This window comes from Salmo salar, chromosome ssa22, assembly GCF_905237065.1.
Source record: "Salmo salar chromosome ssa22, Ssal_v3.1, whole genome shotgun sequence".
Taxonomy (NCBI): Eukaryota; Metazoa; Chordata; class Actinopteri; order Salmoniformes; family Salmonidae; genus Salmo; species Salmo salar.
The window spans coordinates 47238088-47255985 of NC_059463.1; the positions used below are offsets into that span (position 1 = coordinate 47238088).

The 17898-nt window shown below is 42.4% G+C and overlaps 1 protein-coding gene across 3 annotated transcripts in view; it reads left to right on the forward strand.

Annotated features, from left to right (window-relative positions):
* LOC106583608 (tensin-2) overlaps positions 1-17898 on the forward strand; it is a 47606-nt gene that overhangs the window by 9785 nt on the left and 19923 nt on the right. For 2 of the 3 annotated variants that reach the window (XM_014167989.2, XM_045705423.1), the window contains exons 2-12: positions 2212-2244; positions 2423-2472; positions 6332-6509; positions 7516-7566; positions 13752-13874; positions 13979-14043; positions 14117-14200; positions 14343-14458; positions 14974-15034; positions 16009-16084; positions 16384-16513. In XM_014167989.2, the coding sequence (XP_014023464.2) occupies positions 6348-6509; positions 7516-7566; positions 13752-13874; positions 13979-14043; positions 14117-14200; positions 14343-14458; positions 14974-15034; positions 16009-16084; positions 16384-16513 (868 nt within the window). In that variant the 5' untranslated portion in view covers positions 2212-2244; positions 2423-2472; positions 6332-6347. The remainder of the gene's footprint in view (positions 1-2211; positions 2245-2422; positions 2473-6331; positions 6510-7515; positions 7567-13751; positions 13875-13978; positions 14044-14116; positions 14201-14342; positions 14459-14973; positions 15035-16008; positions 16085-16383; positions 16514-17898) is intronic. The other variant, XM_014167991.2, reaches the window with a different exon arrangement.

Consider the following 17898-nt stretch of genomic DNA (forward strand, 5'->3'; position numbering starts at 1 on the left):
ATGACTTAGAACTGGTACACACGGGCGGGAGTGAGTGAATCTTCTATCTTCATGTGTTCATTAGTGTGTGGAATGAAGAGGAGGCCTCTGTGCTTTCAGGAAACGTCTGTGTAACTGCCAACCAGGGAGGGAGATGTAATGTGGTGCCTTACCCCCGTCCTCCCCTTCCCCTCCTGCTTTTCTCTTCTTCTTTTCTCTCCATCTCTCAGATAAAGATAGAAAGGGATGGGGTGACCGTCCAATAAACAGATTGGAAAGTGTAATGATGTTAATAAATTGTATATAAAGCTCTTGAGGTTTTCGTTAATGTGGAAAGTGCTTTACAATAACATTCTTCAAAGCTGCTTCTTGAGGTGATTCTGTCTGGTATTTCATTCGTAACATGTTGACATTCACCTGTCAACAACTAGTAGACCTTAGTCAAAGGTCAAATGCCACTCACGTCCTGTCAGTGCAATGATGTAATGAGGTCAGAGGTAAAATAAAATGACATTTAACTGTTGGGGCGGCATTCTGCTCCCCTATCCTCCTCTCCAATGTCTGCAGTGTGCACTTGCTCGACTCCATATATTATATTGGTGTAAGGTAAGCTTAAGCTAGTGGGGGTTTACCCTATTTCTTACACCAGACCATTTCAGCAATGAGGGGAAGTGCAGGCCAGGAAGAGGGGTAGAGAATAGGACCTCAGCTTATGGTTTTGGGAGGACTCGGGTTGTGTCCCAATATCTGAGATGGCATATTTTCCTAATCTCCTTTCCTTCATGACCAAAAAGATCAAACTTGATCAATATAAATTCATGGAACATTGAGGACAACATACATTCTGTATTATCACATTTTGTGCGGATCGCAATTATGAGAAGTATAGAGGACGACACATTTCTGTCTAGGAATACAGAGAACTTTACACAGATTCATCTCTGGGACATGATGCTGCAGAGTGCAAACCGATGTGTGTCTAGTCTGGCATCGCGCCCCTCTAGTCTGTCAAATGGAAGGGGTACTTTGGAGTCACACCCCTCTAGTCTGTCATATGGAAGGGGTACTCTGGAGTCACGCCCCTCTAGTCTGTCATATGGAAGGTGTACTCTGGAGTCACGCCCCTCTAGTCTGTCATATGGAAGGGGTACTCTGGAGTCACGCCCCTCTAGTCTGTCATATGGAAGGGGTACTCTGGAGTCACGCCCCTCTAGTCTGTCATATGGAAGGGGTACTCTGGAGTCATGCCCCTCTAGTCTGTCATATGGAAGGGGTACTCTGGAGTCACGCCCCTCTAGTCTGTCATATGGAAGGGGTACTCTGGAGTCACGCCCCTCTAGTCTGTCATATGGAAGGTGTACTCTGGAGTCACGCCCCTCTAGTCTGTCATATGGAAGGTGTACTCTGGAGACACGCCCCTCTAGTCTGTCATATGGAAGGGGTACTCTGGAGTCACGCCCCTCTAGTCTGTCATATGGAAGGGGTACTCTGGAGTCACGCCCCTCTAGTCTGTCATATGGAAGGGGTACTCTGGAGTCACGCCTCTCTAGTCTGTCATATGGAAGGGGTACTCTGGAGTCACGCCCCTCTAGTCTGTCATATGGAAGGGGTACTCTGGAGTCATGCCCCTCTAGTCTGTCATATGGAAGGGGTACTCTGGAGTCACGCCCCTCTAGTCTGTCATATGGAAGGTGTACTCTGGAGTCACGCCCCTCTACTCTGTCATATGGAAGGGGTACTCTGGAGTCACGCCCCTCTAGTCTGTCATATGGAAGGGGTACTCTGGAGTCACGCCCCTCTAGTCTGTCATATGGAAGGTGTACTCTGGAGTCACGCCCCTCTACTCTGTCATATGGAAGGGGTAAATCTCTGAAGACAGCATGACAGCATCAGTGGTTCCTCTCCAGCCTTTGAGAGTGAGAGAATCCCCTCCATTAGCACACTTCCCTCTCTCATCCCCCTATCCTGTTCATTCCTCCTCCTAGACAGAGCCCAAGAACTATCTATCTGCTGAGCCACATGACTTGGCAAAAACTGTCTGTGTGGTCAGCATGTGTGTATGGAGGAGAATGTTTTTCGTTACCATCATTATGCAACAGGTATCTTCTGTATGACATATGTATGATATTTAAGTCCTTTATACCCCTATGTATTAATAAAGTACAGTACTCTATATTCAAAAAGTGTGTTAGTATTGATAGATTTTGTACTTACCTGTGTTCTGTCTTTCAGGTGACATCCACCTGCATCCCAGCACCAGACCTGGTGAGATTCATTTAACTCTGTCCTCCTGCCTTCATGTCGTTCTTGTTTTGCTTTGTTTGAACTTAGTTTGGCATTAGTAAGGTGTTCTCCACTCTGTCTTTACATTCTGATACTCACTGCGGTACTGTACTACAAAAGCCCCAAACTAAAATAGTTGATCTCTTTCCCTCATTCTCAGCAGGGCTCCACAAAGTCTCCGTCCCAGAAGAAGAGGAACTCCCTTCCCAGGTACCAAACACATTTTTACTAGTGAAGGACTTGTTCTCTTTCTACGCTGAACAAAAATATAAACGCAACGCGCAACAATTTCAAAGATTTTACTGAGTTCCACTTCATATAAGGAAATCAGTTGATTGAAATTAATTAATTACGCCCTAATCACATGATTGGGAATACAGATATGTATCTGTTGGTCACAGATACCTTAAAAAGGTAGGGGCATTGATCAGAAAACCAGTTAGTCCCTGGTGTGACCACTATTTGCCTCATGCAGCGCGACACATCTCCTTAGCAAAGAGTTGATCAGGCTGTTGATTGTGGCCTATGGAATGTTGTCCCACTCCTCTTCAATGGCTGTGCGAAGGTGCTGGATAACGCGGGAACTAGAACACGGTGTCGTACACGTCAACCCAGAGCATCCCAAACATGCTCAATGGGTGACATGTCTGGTGAGTATGCAGGCCATGGAAGAACTGGGACATTTTCAGCTTCCAGGAATTATGTACAGATCCTTGTGACATGGGCCATGCATTATCATGCTAAAACATGAGGTGATGGCGGTGGCTGAATGACACGACAATGTGTCTCAGGATCTCGTCACGTTATCTCTGTGCATTCAAATTGCCATCGATAAAATGCAATTGTGATCGTTGACCATAGATTATTCCTGCCCATGCCACTTCCCCAGCACCACCATGGGGCACTCTGTTCAAACTGCTCGCCCACACAATGCCATCTGCCCGGTACAATTGAAACCGAGCAAACGTCTCCAGCGTGCCAGTGGCCATCGAATGTGAGCATTTGCCACTGAAGTCGGTTATGAGGCCAAACTGCAGTCAGGTCAAGACCCTGGTGAGGATGACGAGCATGTAGATGAGCTTCCCTGAGACGGTTTCTTACAGTTTGTGCATAAATTCTTCGCTTGTGCAAACCCAGTTTCATCAGCTGTCTGGGTGGCTGGTCTCAGACAATCTACAGTTGTGAGGCCGGTTGGACGTACTGCCAAATTCTCTAAACGACGATGGAGGCGGATTATGGTAGAGAAATGAACATTCAATTCTTTGGCAAGAGCTCTGGTGGACATTCCTGCAATCAGCATGCCAATTGCATGTGCCCTCAAAACTTGAGACACCTGTGGCATTGTGTTGTGACAAAACACATTTTAGAGTGGCCTTTTATTGTCTCCAGCACAAGGTGCACCTGTGTAATGATCATGCTGTTTAATCAGTTTCTTGATATGTCACACCTGTCAGGTGGATGGATTATCTTGGCAAAGCAGAAATGCTACTAACAGGGATGTAAACAAATTTGTGCCCCAAATTTGAGAGAAATTAGCTTTTTGTGCGTACAGAACATTTCTGGGATATTTTATTTCAGCTCATGAAACATGGGACCAACACTTTACATGTTGTGTTTATTATTTTTGTTCAGTGAAGGACTTGTTATATTTCTACTTAGTAGTGAAGGACGTGTTCTCTTTCAGTCAGTAGTGAAGGACTTGGGACAAGATTCAATCCGTTGCAGGTAGTGTATGGAGTGTGAGTGTGGAGTGATTTAGATTTATTAGGATCCACATTAACCAACGCCAATGGAGACAGCTAGTCTTACTGGGGTCTGACACATAACGAAAAATACATTACAGACAAAATACTTTACAATTTGCATGAATGTGAAAACATCAACGTGTGTGTGTGTGTGTGTGTGGGTGTGTGTGTGTGTGTGTCTGTGTGTCTGTGTGTTTGTGTGTGTGTGCACATTTAACAGTTACACATACAGTACCAGTTAAAAGTTTGGACACAACAACTCATTCAAGGGTTTTTCTTTATGTTTACTATTTTCTACATTGTAGAATAATAGTGAAGATATCAAAACTGTTAAATAAATATGGAATCATGTAGTAACCAAAAAAGTGTTAAACAAATCAAAATATGTTTTATATTTGAGATTCTTCAAAGTAACCACCCTTTGCCTTGATGACAGCTTTGCACACTCTTGGCATTCTTTCAACCAGCTTCATGAATGCTTGTCCAACAGTCTTGAAGGAGTTCCCACATATGCTGAGCACTTGTTGGCTGCTTTTCTTTCACTCTGCGGTCCAACAAATCCCAAACCATCTCAATTGGGTTGAGGTTGGGTGATTGTGGAGGCCAGGTCATCTGATGCAGCACTCCACCACTCTCCTTCTTGGTGAAATAGACCTTACACAGCCTGGAGGTGTGTTTTGGGTCATTGTCCTGTTGAAAAACAAATGATAGTCCCAAGCGCAAACCAGATGGGATGGTGTTTCGCTGCAGAATGCTGTGGTAGACATACTGGTTAAATGTGCCTTGAATTCTAAATAAATCACTGACAGTGTCACCAGCAAAGCACCCCCACACCATCACACCTCTTCCTCCATGTTTCATGGTGGGATACACACATGCGAAGATCATCCGTTCACCTACTCTGCATCTCATAAAGACACAGCGGTTGTAACCACAAATCTCACATTTCGACTCATCAGACCAAAGGACAGATTTCCACCGGTCTAATGTCCATTGCTCATGTTTCTAGGCCCAAGAAAGTCTCTTCTTATTATTGGTGTCCTTTAGTAGGGGTTTCTTTGCAGCAGTTAGACCATGAAGGCCTGATTCACCCAGTCTACTTTGAACAGTTGATGTTGAGATGTGTCTGTTACTTGAACTCTGTGAAACATTTATTTGGGGCTGCAATCTGAGGTGCAGTTAGTTGCTGATTTCTGAGGCTGGTAACTCTAATGAACATCCTCTGCAGCAGAGGTAACTGTGGGTCTTCCATTATTTTGGCGGTCCTCATGAGAGCCAGTTTCAACATAGCGCTTGATGGTTTTTGTGACTGCATTTGAAGAAACTTTCAAAGTTCTTGACATTTTCTAGATTGACTGACCTTCACGACTTAAAGTAATGATGGACTGTCGTTTTTCTTTGCTTATTTGAGCTGTTCTTGCCATAATATGGACTTGGTCTTTTACCAAATAGGGCTATCTTCTGTATACCAATGCTACCTTGTCACAGCACAACTGATTTGCTCAAACACAATAAGAAGGAAAGAAATACCACAAATTAACTTTTAACAAGGCACACCTGTTAATTAAAATGCATTCCAGGTGACTACCTCATGAATCTGGTTGAGAGAATTTCAAGAGTGTGCAAAGCTGTCATCAAGGCAAAGGGTGGCTACTTTGAAGAATCTCAAATATAAAATATATTTTGATTTGTTTAACACTTTTTTGCTTACTACATGATTCCATATGTGTTATTTAATAGTTTTGATGCCTTCACTATTATTCTACAATGTTTGCTAAGAGCTAGCAGCAAACTGATAGGTCTGCTTTTAGAACCAGTAAAGGTTGCTTTTCCACTCTTGGGTAGCAGAATTACTTTGGCTTCCCACCAGGCCTGAGGACAAAGACTTTCCTCTAGGCTCAGATTAAATATAAGAGTGGCTAGAGAGTCAGTTACCATCCTCAGTAGCTTTCCATCTAAGTTGTCAATGCCAGGTTTGACGTTATTGATCAAAAATAATAATAATTGTTCCACCTCTCCCACACTAGCTTTACATTGCTTTTCTTTCATTATTCGTTTTTTTATGCATGAGTATGATGGATCACTTTTAGTTGTTGGCATTTCCTGCCTAATTTTGCCCACTTTGCCAATGAAGTAATGAAGACCTGGCCAGATGAAAAACACAAAGTGATTGTTTTTGTTTTTATGGTTTCACAGTAAGAAATGTGAATCTTTGAGTGGGTGGTGAAGGAGAAATGAAGAGAGACAGCAGATGATGGAGAGAGTGATAGAGTAATTGACCCTCTTTCTCCCTTTTCCTCCTTCCCCCCTCTCCTCTCCTCCAGGAGTGTGAATCGTGTGATGGAGAGAGTGATGGCGAGGCACTATGACTTTGACCTCACCTACATCACTGAGCGGATCATCTCTGTCTTCTTTCTGCCTCTCCTGGAAGAACAACGTTACCGTGGCAACCTACAGGAAGTGGCTGCTATGCTCAAGTCCAAACATCAAGATAAGTTCCTGGTGAGTTGGGGGGGAAAGGACTACTGTATTTGGAAAAAAGCAATTCACACATCCAAAATGTGAACTGGGTTGGCAACTAAGCAGACTGAAACGGGGAGGGAGGACTACCCTCGTTTAAATGTTCTTGCAAATCTTTTTCAAACTTTTGCGTGCGCTAATGAACATGACCCCGGTGCTGGGAACATCAGTCGATACATATGTATAAAAAGAAGCCCACATACCGTATTGCCACTCCGCAAAGTTAATTTATTGTCTAATCACACCACCTTGAGAGGACTGGTGTGGGTGCAGGCTTTTTCTCCTGCCAAGCAGCAACACTCCTAATTCAATTTATCAACTAATCATTGTCCTAATTTAAGGCTTTGATTTTTGGAATGGGGCGTTTTACTTCTCGGGTGAAGCAAATACCTGCATCCACAACGGCCCTTACAAGGTAAGGTTTCCCACTTCTGTCCATATGGAGATAAAATGGACATTTAAATGGAATACATTTATTGAATGATCCATTTTATTAAACATTATACTCACAAATTGCAATGAAATGGAAATCACATTTCATTTGAAACAGATTTTAATTTCTCCCTTACACTTTTATAATACCAAAAACAAAGGTGTGTGTGTGTGTATGTGTGTTTGTTTGTTTGTTTACTTGTTCTGGCAGAAATGTAATGATCCGTGAACAACAGTGTTTTGTATCGTAACCTGCAAACCATTGAGCTAATGCCATCTTCTTCCATTAGTCTTTTATATAGCTACTAAATGACCATTAGTCAAGCTTACATTCCGTTTGGTATTAACTACGTTACTGTGTGGTGTTATGAAGAAGCAATGCAAACAGTATATTGTTCTTTGTAAATAAACGCTCATTGTTTTGTTTCCTCTAATCACATTTTTGCCACACAACTTGCAGTCAACGTTGAGACAATGTTGTGTGGTGGTTGTGTGCTTGCTGGGTATGACATTGTTGATTTCCTCGTCTTTTTGTCTCAACATCTACCTCTCCCAGCTCTTAAACCTTTCTGAGAAGCGTCATGACATCACACGACTCAACCCCAAGGTAGGTTGACTGCATACACACTAGGGCTGACCCCATTTAGTTAACTGGTCGTTTGTTTGGTCGATAGGCTGTTGGTCGACCAAGATTTTTTTAGTCAAACAGTCGCAAATATATAAATCAGACAGGTGTCACGATGTCTGATTCATGCCTGTGTGAGTGGACTAATCCATTGTGGAGGCTGCGGGGATGGCACACCAGTATCACCAGTAGTACATTTACCGTTAATTGCCATAATCTCTAATCTACAATGTTTGTTTGGTTACGGTAATTTCTGTTAATGCATTCAATATATTATTATTAGTCTTTTACCGTTCTCATTGTCAGAGTGGACACGTTGTTTTCAGACCGCACCACCTAGGCATTTCATTCCATTTACGAGTTGTCAATTTATGAATTGTCTTTTATTTGTAGCGCTCCTGTCAGTGTTGAGTAAGGGCGCGCACCTGATTATGCATAGAAGTAGGCCTAGGCCTGCGCGCAAATATAGGCCTATAAAATGTGCCCATCTGGGGATCTGTTAGCATTTTTATATATATGTACTATATATTTTATTTGAAAGGATTTTCTTTTGCAATTTTGTACAAACAAAACCACACAAGAAAAAAAAAGGAAAGAAAAACACAGCTGCCAGACATATTAAATGAAGTATTGCTTAGGCAAGACCTGGGACAACAAGAGAAAAACAATGACAGTTACAACAGCAGTAAGGGTTCCTAGTCAGTTTTCAAAGTCAGTCTCTGTCCAGACGGTCCAGAAACAGAACCCAAACCTTGAGAAATCTGTTGGAGGAGTTTCTCCTAAAAAAACAAATATTTTCCAAGTTAATTGTGTTAATCATTTCTGCTGGCCATTTACTGAAGCAAGGGGGGTGGGTGACTTCCATTCTGTGAGGATTTATTTTTTGCAACCATCATTCCAAACATCAGAGCCTGTTGTTCCTCAAACGACGATCTTAGAACAGACTCTGAGCAGCCAAAGAGAGCGAGTTCTGCGTCTGGGTCAATGGCCCTCTCATATACAGTTGAAGTCGGAAGTTTACATTAGGTTAGAGTCATTAAAACTTGTTTTCCAACCACTCCACAAATTTCTTGTTAACAAACTATAGTTTTGGCAAGTCGGTTAGGACATCGACTGTGTGCATGACACAAGTAATTTTTTCAACACTTGTTTACAGACAGAATATTTCACTTATAATTCACTGTATCACAATTCCAGTGGGTCAGAAGTTTACATTCACTAAATTGACTGTGCCTTTAAACAGCTTGGAAAATTCCAGAAATGATGTCATGGCTTTAGAAGCTTCTGATAGATTAATTGACATAATTTGAGTCAATTGGAGGTGTACCTGTGGATGTATTTCAAGGCCTACCTTCAAACTCAGTGCCTCTTTGCTTGACATCATGGGAAAATCAAAAGAAATCAGCCAAGACCTCAGAAAAATAATTGTAGACCTCCACAGGTCTGGTTCATCCTTGGGAGCAATATCCAAATGCCTGAAAGTACCACGTTCATCTGTTCAAACAATAGTACGCAAGTATAAACACCATGCGACCACGCTGCCATCATACCGCTCAGGGCGGAGACGCGTTTTGTCTCCTAGAGATGAACGTACTTTGGTGCGAAAAGTGCAAATCAATCCCAGAACAGCAGCAAAGGACCTTGTGAAGATGCTAGAGGAAACAGGTACAAAAGTATCTATATCCACAGTAAAACGAGTCCTAAATCGACATAAACTGAAAGACTTGTGTTCCATATTTAGCCACTGCCCAGTTGCCAGTACGTTAATGCTCTGGCATTTGCAGGTCAGTAATAATGCTTGACGATGGTTAGGCCTAAGCCGCCACTTTCCTTGGGCTTTTGCAAGTGGGCTATACGAATACGGTGGTTTTTGTAACCCCAGACAAATTACAAGATTATAGAGTCTAAAGTCTTAAAAAATGATTAGGTAATACAAATTGGGAGATTCTGGCAAAGATAAAGGAACCTGGGGAGAAAAAAACATTTTTATGGCATTAATACGCCACATCATAGAAAGAGACAGTATTCTCCAGCTCTCCATGTTTTGTTTTAGCTTTGCAACCAGTTCACTGTAGTTTAGCTTGAAGATGAGCTTTGGATTTCTAGGTATTTTTAGTCCCAGTTAAGTTAAGTGGTCATGCACCACTTTAAATGGTGTCCTCTCTAGCTCCCTTGTTGTAAAATTATCTGCGATACACATGAGATCACTTTTTCCCCAATTTATTGAATAGCCAGATAGTTTGCCAAATGAATTGATTAAGTCTAGAGGTTTAGGGACAGAGGCTACCGGGTCCAAGAGGTATAAAAGTACATTGTCTGCATATAACGAAATACGACTTTCTATGTTTCCTACTTTAAGACCTTGGATATTAGGATGAGCCCTTATTTTTGTCGCCAGGGGTTCAAGGGTGACAGCGAAGAGCAAAGGACTGAGTGGGCAACCCTTAGACAGATCTATGTAGTTCAAAGGGACTGGATTTGTCGCTGTTGGTCAGAATAGAGGATGTTGGGCAGGCGTAGAGCATTTTGACCCAGGTGATAAATGAGTTGCCAAATCCAAATCTAGTGAGTGCTTCAAACATATATGACCATTCTATTTGGTAAAATGCTTTTTGAGAATCTAGTGATATAACAGCTGCCCTGGAGCCCCTCCCCTGATTTGCATAAAGAATGTTCAGTAGCCTGCGCACATTAGAAAAAGAGAACCTGCCGGGGATAAATCCTGTCTGATCCGGGTGAATAATGGTTGTTACATGTTTGATCAACCTATCAGCAAGCACTTTGGTGATAATGTTTTTATGAAAATGAAGCAATGCTATTGGTCTATAATTTGCAGGATCTGTTGCCTCTGCCTTTTCTCAACAGAACGCAAATAGTGGCTTCATACAATGATTTTGGCAAAATATCATTTTCTGTTGAATCAGTGAACATCCTGAGTAAGAAGGGTGAGAGCTTCACTGAAGGTTTTATAAAATTCACAGCCAAAATCATCTGGGCCTGCAGCCTTTCCAGGTGGGAGAGCTTTTATTGCCTCCATTATTTCCACTGGTGTGAAATTTGAGTTAAATAATTTTTTGGCTCTATCATCAAGTTTTGGCAGGCTGACGGAATCAAAGAAGGCTGATACATCAGTTCCAGAAGCATCGGATCTGGAAGAATATAACTCTGAGTAAAATTCTTTGAAGCAGTTGTTTATCTTTTCAGGGTCTGTCAGCAAAGTACGCGCCTTAGACCAGATTTCATGGATTGCTGTATTCGCCTGTGCGCCCTTTAGTTGTCTGGGGACAAACCTTCCCGGTTTGTCCCCTAGTTCAAATAGTTTTTGTCTCAGCTTTAGTAGGAGGTTACTGACCTGTGAACCAAGAATAGAATTGTATTCAAATTTTAATTTCAAAATATTGTTGTAGTCAACCTGAGAGAATGAAGTTCTGTATGTCTCCTCCAAAACGGGGAGTTTTTTTATCTATCTCCTCTAACCACTTGCGTTTCCCTTTTTTCTATGGCAGACTGAAATAATATGACCTCTCATAACCACTTTAAAAGTTTCCCATAGTGTAGAATCAGATACCACTCCTGTGTCATTAGTCTTGAGGAACTCATTCAACTTGGCTGTCTGGTCTGTGAGCAAGGAGGGGTTAAAACGGCAACTGTAATTCTGTTTTAGTAAAGAAAGATTGAGGGACAACATAATTGGACTGTGGTCGCTTATTAAGATGATATGGTGTTTAGAATTAAGCACATCAGTTTGGAATCTATTAGGAAGTAGTTGATTCTAGAATAAGACTTGACAGTAGAATGAGTAGTCTTTGTCTGTGTGATATTGCGGTCTCCAGATGTCCACTAGATTCCTGGATTTGATTAGATTATTTAGAACCTGGTCAGAGGTGATATTTGAAGGAGTACGTGTAGACAGTCAGTCAAGATACGAAACAAGGTAACAAGTAAAATCACCTCTAATTATTAGATTAGTGGTACTAAGATCTGGGAGCAAATCAAAAACATCACGAAAGAAATGTGGGTTGTCAATGTTAGGGCCATAGATGTTCAATAGGGTGACAGGATAAGAATTAATGTTCCCTGATACATGTGGGTCTGTAGACATGGAGGAGAGTTGAAAAGGGATGTTTTTACGAAAGAGAGTAGCGACACCTCTAGCTTTGGAGGAGAAGGGTGATTGGTAAACTTGAGAAATTCAGTTGGATCTCAGATGCCGCTGCACCGTGGCTAAAGTGCGTTTCTTGCAGGACAATTATGTCAGCACCAAGGGATTTCAAGTGCTTAAATATCATGCCCCTTTTGCACACGTGCCCGAGACCGTTCACGTTCCTGGAGATTAATGTAACAGCATTAACATCTGACTGATTCCTGAGATCGGTGTGCACGGTCAATGATGAGGGGCTTTGGAAGTTGTCATAGCCCAGCAGCTTGGGAATGAGCTTGGACACAAACTATGTGGGTTTACCTTGTTCTTTATCCTCCAAAATCCCCACAAGTTTGATGTTCAGCCTGCGACTTCGGCCTTCTAAGTCGAGAACCTTGGTTTCCAGGCCTCCGATCCGGATGTCATGGTCAGACAGGGCCTCATCGGCTGTGTCCATGCAGCTCTTCAGTTCGGCCTGTGCTGAAACTTTGTTTCGAGCCTGTCAAAGCGATTGTTGATAGTTTTTATTACAGCCTCTTTCATTTGTTGACACATTGCCGTTGCATAATCTTGTTGCTGGGTGTCTGAAGAGTTGTCATCTTCAGTACTCAATGGCGCTAGCTGCTGCTTGTTGGGCCTGGGCCTTTGTAGACTGCGTTAGCTGTTCTGTTGGTTTTCGTCGCCATATTTCACTTTTTCGCTGATAGGTTAGTGCCTGGGTTATGTACTAAACAATGTGTATATATGTTAGCAAATTTGGAACTAAAACGGTAACAGTTAAAGATTTCAAAATAAGCGGAGAGGAGATCTGAAGGAACGCTTGTACTCCATACGCATGCGCACTAGCGCCCCGATCTGACAGTATTTCTGATTGTCTTAACTCACCACCACTGTGGAGCTTCTGAAATATGTTTTTCTTCACCTCATATAGCAAGTAAACAAAGTCTGTTTTTACATCAATTGAGAATGACAATAGTTCCTCAATGTAGCCTATTTGAAAAATCTTTCCAGCATTTTTTTCCAGGAAAACAATGTTGTGCTCGGTCATAAGATAGGCCTACCTGATTACGTCTTATCCCTTGCGCAAATAGCCTACAACTTTGTCTGTCCGGAGCTCACTGGCTCAGGAAACTCTGAGTGCCCAAAATATTTTATACAATGTCGCAATTTGCTAGCATGAGCTTCAGGCTGGACCCAACATGTTTCAAGTTCCTTGCAGACAGGCCATACGTAACCACTGTGATTTTATAGGATATTTATTTTTATCAGGATATTTTTTACATGCAGGGTGCAATGTTATATCGGTTGGCTTTATGTAGGTTATTTTTACATAATTGGTAATTACAATAGAAGTTACTTTTAGAATTTTTATTAACCACATGATAATGATTTTGAGATACGAAGACTTTATTCTAATTTAAATTAAACTGTTCCACGAAAATGTGCATATGGAAATCCTAAAAGGCATGCAGATCGGTAGAAATAAATTGGCACTCCAAATGGAAAAGGGTGACAACCGCTGGTGTAGCCTATCATCTACCAGCAACTTCAGGAGCTTAATGGCAGAATCTGATTAGGCTATCTTAATCTCTGGCTCCCTATTGAGTAATTTGTGTGTCTTAATTATTTAATCACAGTGTGCTTAAAGCATCAGACAAGCTCAGTAGCCTACATATAGTTGGTTTTATTAAAACACATAGGGTGTGTCTATATAGGGAAAAATACACATTTAAAAATTTAGACCAATCGATTTGTCGGAAGAACAGACCACTCCAGGTTGACCAAGATTTTTTTTTGTTGGGGACAGACTTAATAAACACACACTTCAGAGTGCTACTAGTCCAGTATTAATGTGTGAATAAGTCGATAAATAATAGCCTGGTCCACATCTGTTTGTGCTGTCTTGCCAACTACTATGGTCATATTGTCATTCCAAACATGACAATATACTGGCAAGAAAGTACAAACAAGTCTGGGAGCAGGCTAACTAAATAGCCCTCAGAACCTAAAATGTTCTCATCTTCAGGTTGAAGACTTTGGTTGGCCTGACCTGCACGCCCCTCCGCTAGACAAGATCTGTGCCATGTGTAAGGTCATGGAGACCTGGCTGACCTCTGACCCCAGCAACGTGGTCGTCCTTCACTGCAAGGTCAGGGAGGGTTTAGTGATGTGTTGTATTGTGTTATGTTTTCTGTTCAAATATCTCCAGATATCTTACATCTCTCTTGTATTTATTTTTTCTCTCTCTCTCAGGGAAACATAGGGAAGATGGGGGTCATTGTGGGTGCCTACATGCACTACAGCAAGATCTCTGCAGGGTATGTGATGAGTGTGTGTGTGTGTGTGTGGGGGGGGGTAGCCTGTTTATTGATAGCCTGTTTGTGTGTGTAGGGCGGACCAGGCTCTGACCACTCTGGCCATGAGGAAGTTCTGTGAGGATAAAGTCTCCTCCTCGCTACAGCCCTCCCAGAACAGGTAAGAACATCGCCCCTCTCTCTCTTTCTCTTATGCCATGCAACTTTCCTGCATATTCCTCCCATTTCTCCTCCTTCCTGTGTGTTTTACTCCTAATTTTATACCCCCGTCTCTCTCTTGCGCTCTCTCCTCTCCTCCCCAGGTATATGTACTACTTTGGGGGTCTGCTGTCGGGGGAGATCAAGATGAACAGCAGTCCTCTGTACCTTCACCATGTTCTGATCCCCAGCCTGCCCAACTTCCAGGCAGCAGGCGGAGGTCAGTGTCCTACTGGAGAATGTGATGTAGTACACTACAATGTCAAATCTGTGTTGTTTCAACTTGAAAATATAAATTAGCACGATGCCTAATGGTTATAATTTAAGTAAACTCAGAAGATCAAGTTTAGTCAAATGAAAGTTCAAATGTGTGTAGTAACTCTTCTTTTCAAGTTGAAACAACAGAAAATGTTGAGATGGAACTTATTAGTTTAGTACTGGTAGGAGTATCAACATTAGTATTTTTAGAATGATCAACTAGTATTTTTTGTTTAGTACTGTTAGGAGTATCAATATTAGTATTTTTTGTTTAGTACTGTTAGGTGTATAAACATTTGTATTTTTAGAATGATCAACTAGTATTTTTAGTTTAGTCATTTTTGAATTATCAACTAGTATTTTTATTTAACTTCAAAACTTTGAGGGGATAGATTTCAACTCCTTCTTTAATGACATCACATCAACACCCTCTTTCTCCCCGTTGTCTCCTTCTTTCTCACACTTCTCTCTGCGCAGGTTACTATCCTTTCCTGAAGATCTACCAGTCTCTACAGCTGGTCTACACCTCGGGCATCTAGTGAGCTAATTAATGTTGTTAACAGTGATTGTGGTGAATAATAGCATATGGTCTCTAGTGTGTTTTTCACTGTGTTCCCTTTCCACCGTCACACACAGTTGGTACTTGTGTACCTTTGTTGGGACTTGTTTATACTGTTTATACGTGCTACTGTCTGTGTTTACATGTGTGCTGGTTTGAGTTTACTCCAACTGAACATGGTTTACCTGTGTTTTTCTATGTTGAGTTGTGTTTTGACAATGTTAGCATGTGTTTTGACAATGTTAGGTGTGTTTTACTATGTTGAGGTGTGTTTTACTATGTTGAGGTGTGTTTTGACAATGTTGAGGTGTGTTTTACTATGTTGAGGTGTGTTTTGACAATGTTGAGGTGTGTTTTGACAATGTTGAGGTGTGTTTTGACAATGTTGAGGTGTGTTTTGACTATGTTGAGGTGTGTTTTGACTATGTTGAGGTGTGTTTTGACAATGTTGAGGTGTGTTTTGACTATGTTGAGGTGTGTTTTGACTATGTTGAGGTGTGTTTTACTATGTTGAGGTGTGTTTTGACAATGTTGAGGTGTGTTTTACTATGTTGAGTTGTGTTTTGACAATGTTGAGGTGTGTTTTGACAATGTTGAGGTGTGTTTTGACAATGTTGAGGTGTGTTTTGACTATGTTGAGGTGTGTTTTGACTATGTTGAGGTGTGTTTTGACAATGTTGAGGTGTGTTTTGACTATGTTGAGGTGTGTTTTGACTATGTTGAGGTGTGTTTTGACTATGTTGAGGTGTGTTTTGACTATGCTGAGGCGTGTGTTTTGACTATGCTGAGGCGTGTATTCTGACTGTTGAGGTGTGTTTTACTATGTTGAGGTGTATTTTTACTATGTTGAGGTGTATTTTGACTATGTTGAGGTGTGTTTTGACTATGTTGAGGTGTGTTTTGACTATGTTAGCATGTGTTTTGACTATGTTTACGTCTGTCTGTATGCGTAGCGACCCCCAGGGCTCCAGGGCGAGGAAGCTGTATGTGACACTCGAGCCGGCGCTTCTGTTGAAGGGGGACATAATGGTGAGAGAGCACTGTTAGACACAAAATGGATGCCCAGTGGCGAGCTTTCACTCCTGTCAATCATACTCTACTATCTCCTATTTCACCTGTTCTCCTATTGGATTATAGCTACAGAAGTAAACAAACTATCCTCCATATTGCATTTGAATAAGAATGCAATTGATTAGAGCTTTTGTTGCCAATGTGGCGCAAAAATAAGCATTTACACTCCAAATTGTATTCTCTCCCTCTCTCCCTTCCCACTCTCTATCCCGACCCTCTGTCTCTTCCTCTCCCTCTCTCTCTCTCTCTCTCTCCAGGTGAAGTGCTACCACCGGCGGCTGCGTGGCTCAGAGAGGGAGGTGGTGTTCAGGCTGCAGTTCCACACCTGTACGGTCCACAGAGCTCAGCTGTGGTTCAGCAAGGGAGAACTGGACCTGGCCTGTACAGGTACCTTTAACGGGGGTGGAAGAGAGGGGATGTTAGGGAGTTTAGGAAGGAGGGAGGGGAGCAGGGAGAAGGGAATGGTTGTGTTTCAGGATGATATGCAGTTGCTTATTATTGGAGGCAGTCAGATAGATAGACATGCAAGCACGCAGTCTCACTCCTTTGCAAACACACACTTGCTCGCTCACTAACACACACACACACACACACACACACACGTACAGAAATCTGACTTGTAGGCAAGACGCAACACAATCTGACAAGAACCAACAGTTTTTTATGATACAATTATTTATTTATTTTAAATAGAATATTGATATACAAATAAATAATTTATTAGCAAACCTATACCTACCAATATTCTAACTGATAGCTCAGAGGCAGAGAGTAAGCCCATCTCCACAGACCCGGGTTCGATCCCAGGCGAACATTTGGCCCAGCGTCGTCTGGGTTAGGGGAGGGTTTGGTAGGTCGGGATTATCTTGTCCCATTGCGCTCTAGCAACTCTTTGTGGTGGGCCAGTACAACACTTGAAGACTGGGGATGGCCTCCTACACTGGAGCAGAATAGAGCAAGGGAGAAGTAGATAGACGGGTATTTACTGAGCTGGAGAAGTCAGGCTGAGCTGGTGAAGTACTTACTAAGCTGGTGAATTCAGGCTGAGCTGGTGAAGTACTTACTAAGCTGGTGAATTCAGGCTGAGCTGGTGAAGTCAGGCTGGGGTAGTGAAGTACTTACTAAGCTGGTGAATTCAGGCTGAGCTGGTGAAGTCAGGCTGGGGTAGTGAAGTACTTACTAAGCTGGTGAATTCAAGCTGAGCTGGTGAAGTCAGGCTGCGGTAGTGAAGTCACTTACTGAGCTGGTGAATTCAGGCTGAGCTGGTGAAGTCAGGTTGAGGTGGTGAAGTCACTTACTAAGCTGGTGAATACAGGCTGAGCTGGTGAAGTCACTTACTGAGCTGGTGAAGTCACTTACTGAGCTGGTGAATTCAGGCTGAGCTGGTGAAGTCAGGCTGAGGTGGTGAAGTCACTTACTGAGCTGGTGAAGTCAGACTGCGGTAGTGAAGTCACTTACTGAGCTGGTGAAGTCAGGCTGGGGTAGTGAAGTCACTTACTGAGCTGGTGAAGTCAGGCTGGGGTAGTGAAGCCACTTACTAAGCTAGTGAATTCAGGCTGAGCTGGTGAAGTTAGGCTGAGGTGGTGAAGTACTTACTAAGCTGGTGAATTCAGGCTGAGCTGGTGAAGTCAGGCTGACCTGGTGAAGTCAGGCTGGGGTAGTGAAGTCACTTACTGAGCTGGTGAAGTCAGGCTGCGGTAGTGAAGTCACTTACTGAGCTGGTGAATTCAGGCTGAGCTGGTGAAGTCAGGCTGAGGTGGTGAAGTCACTTA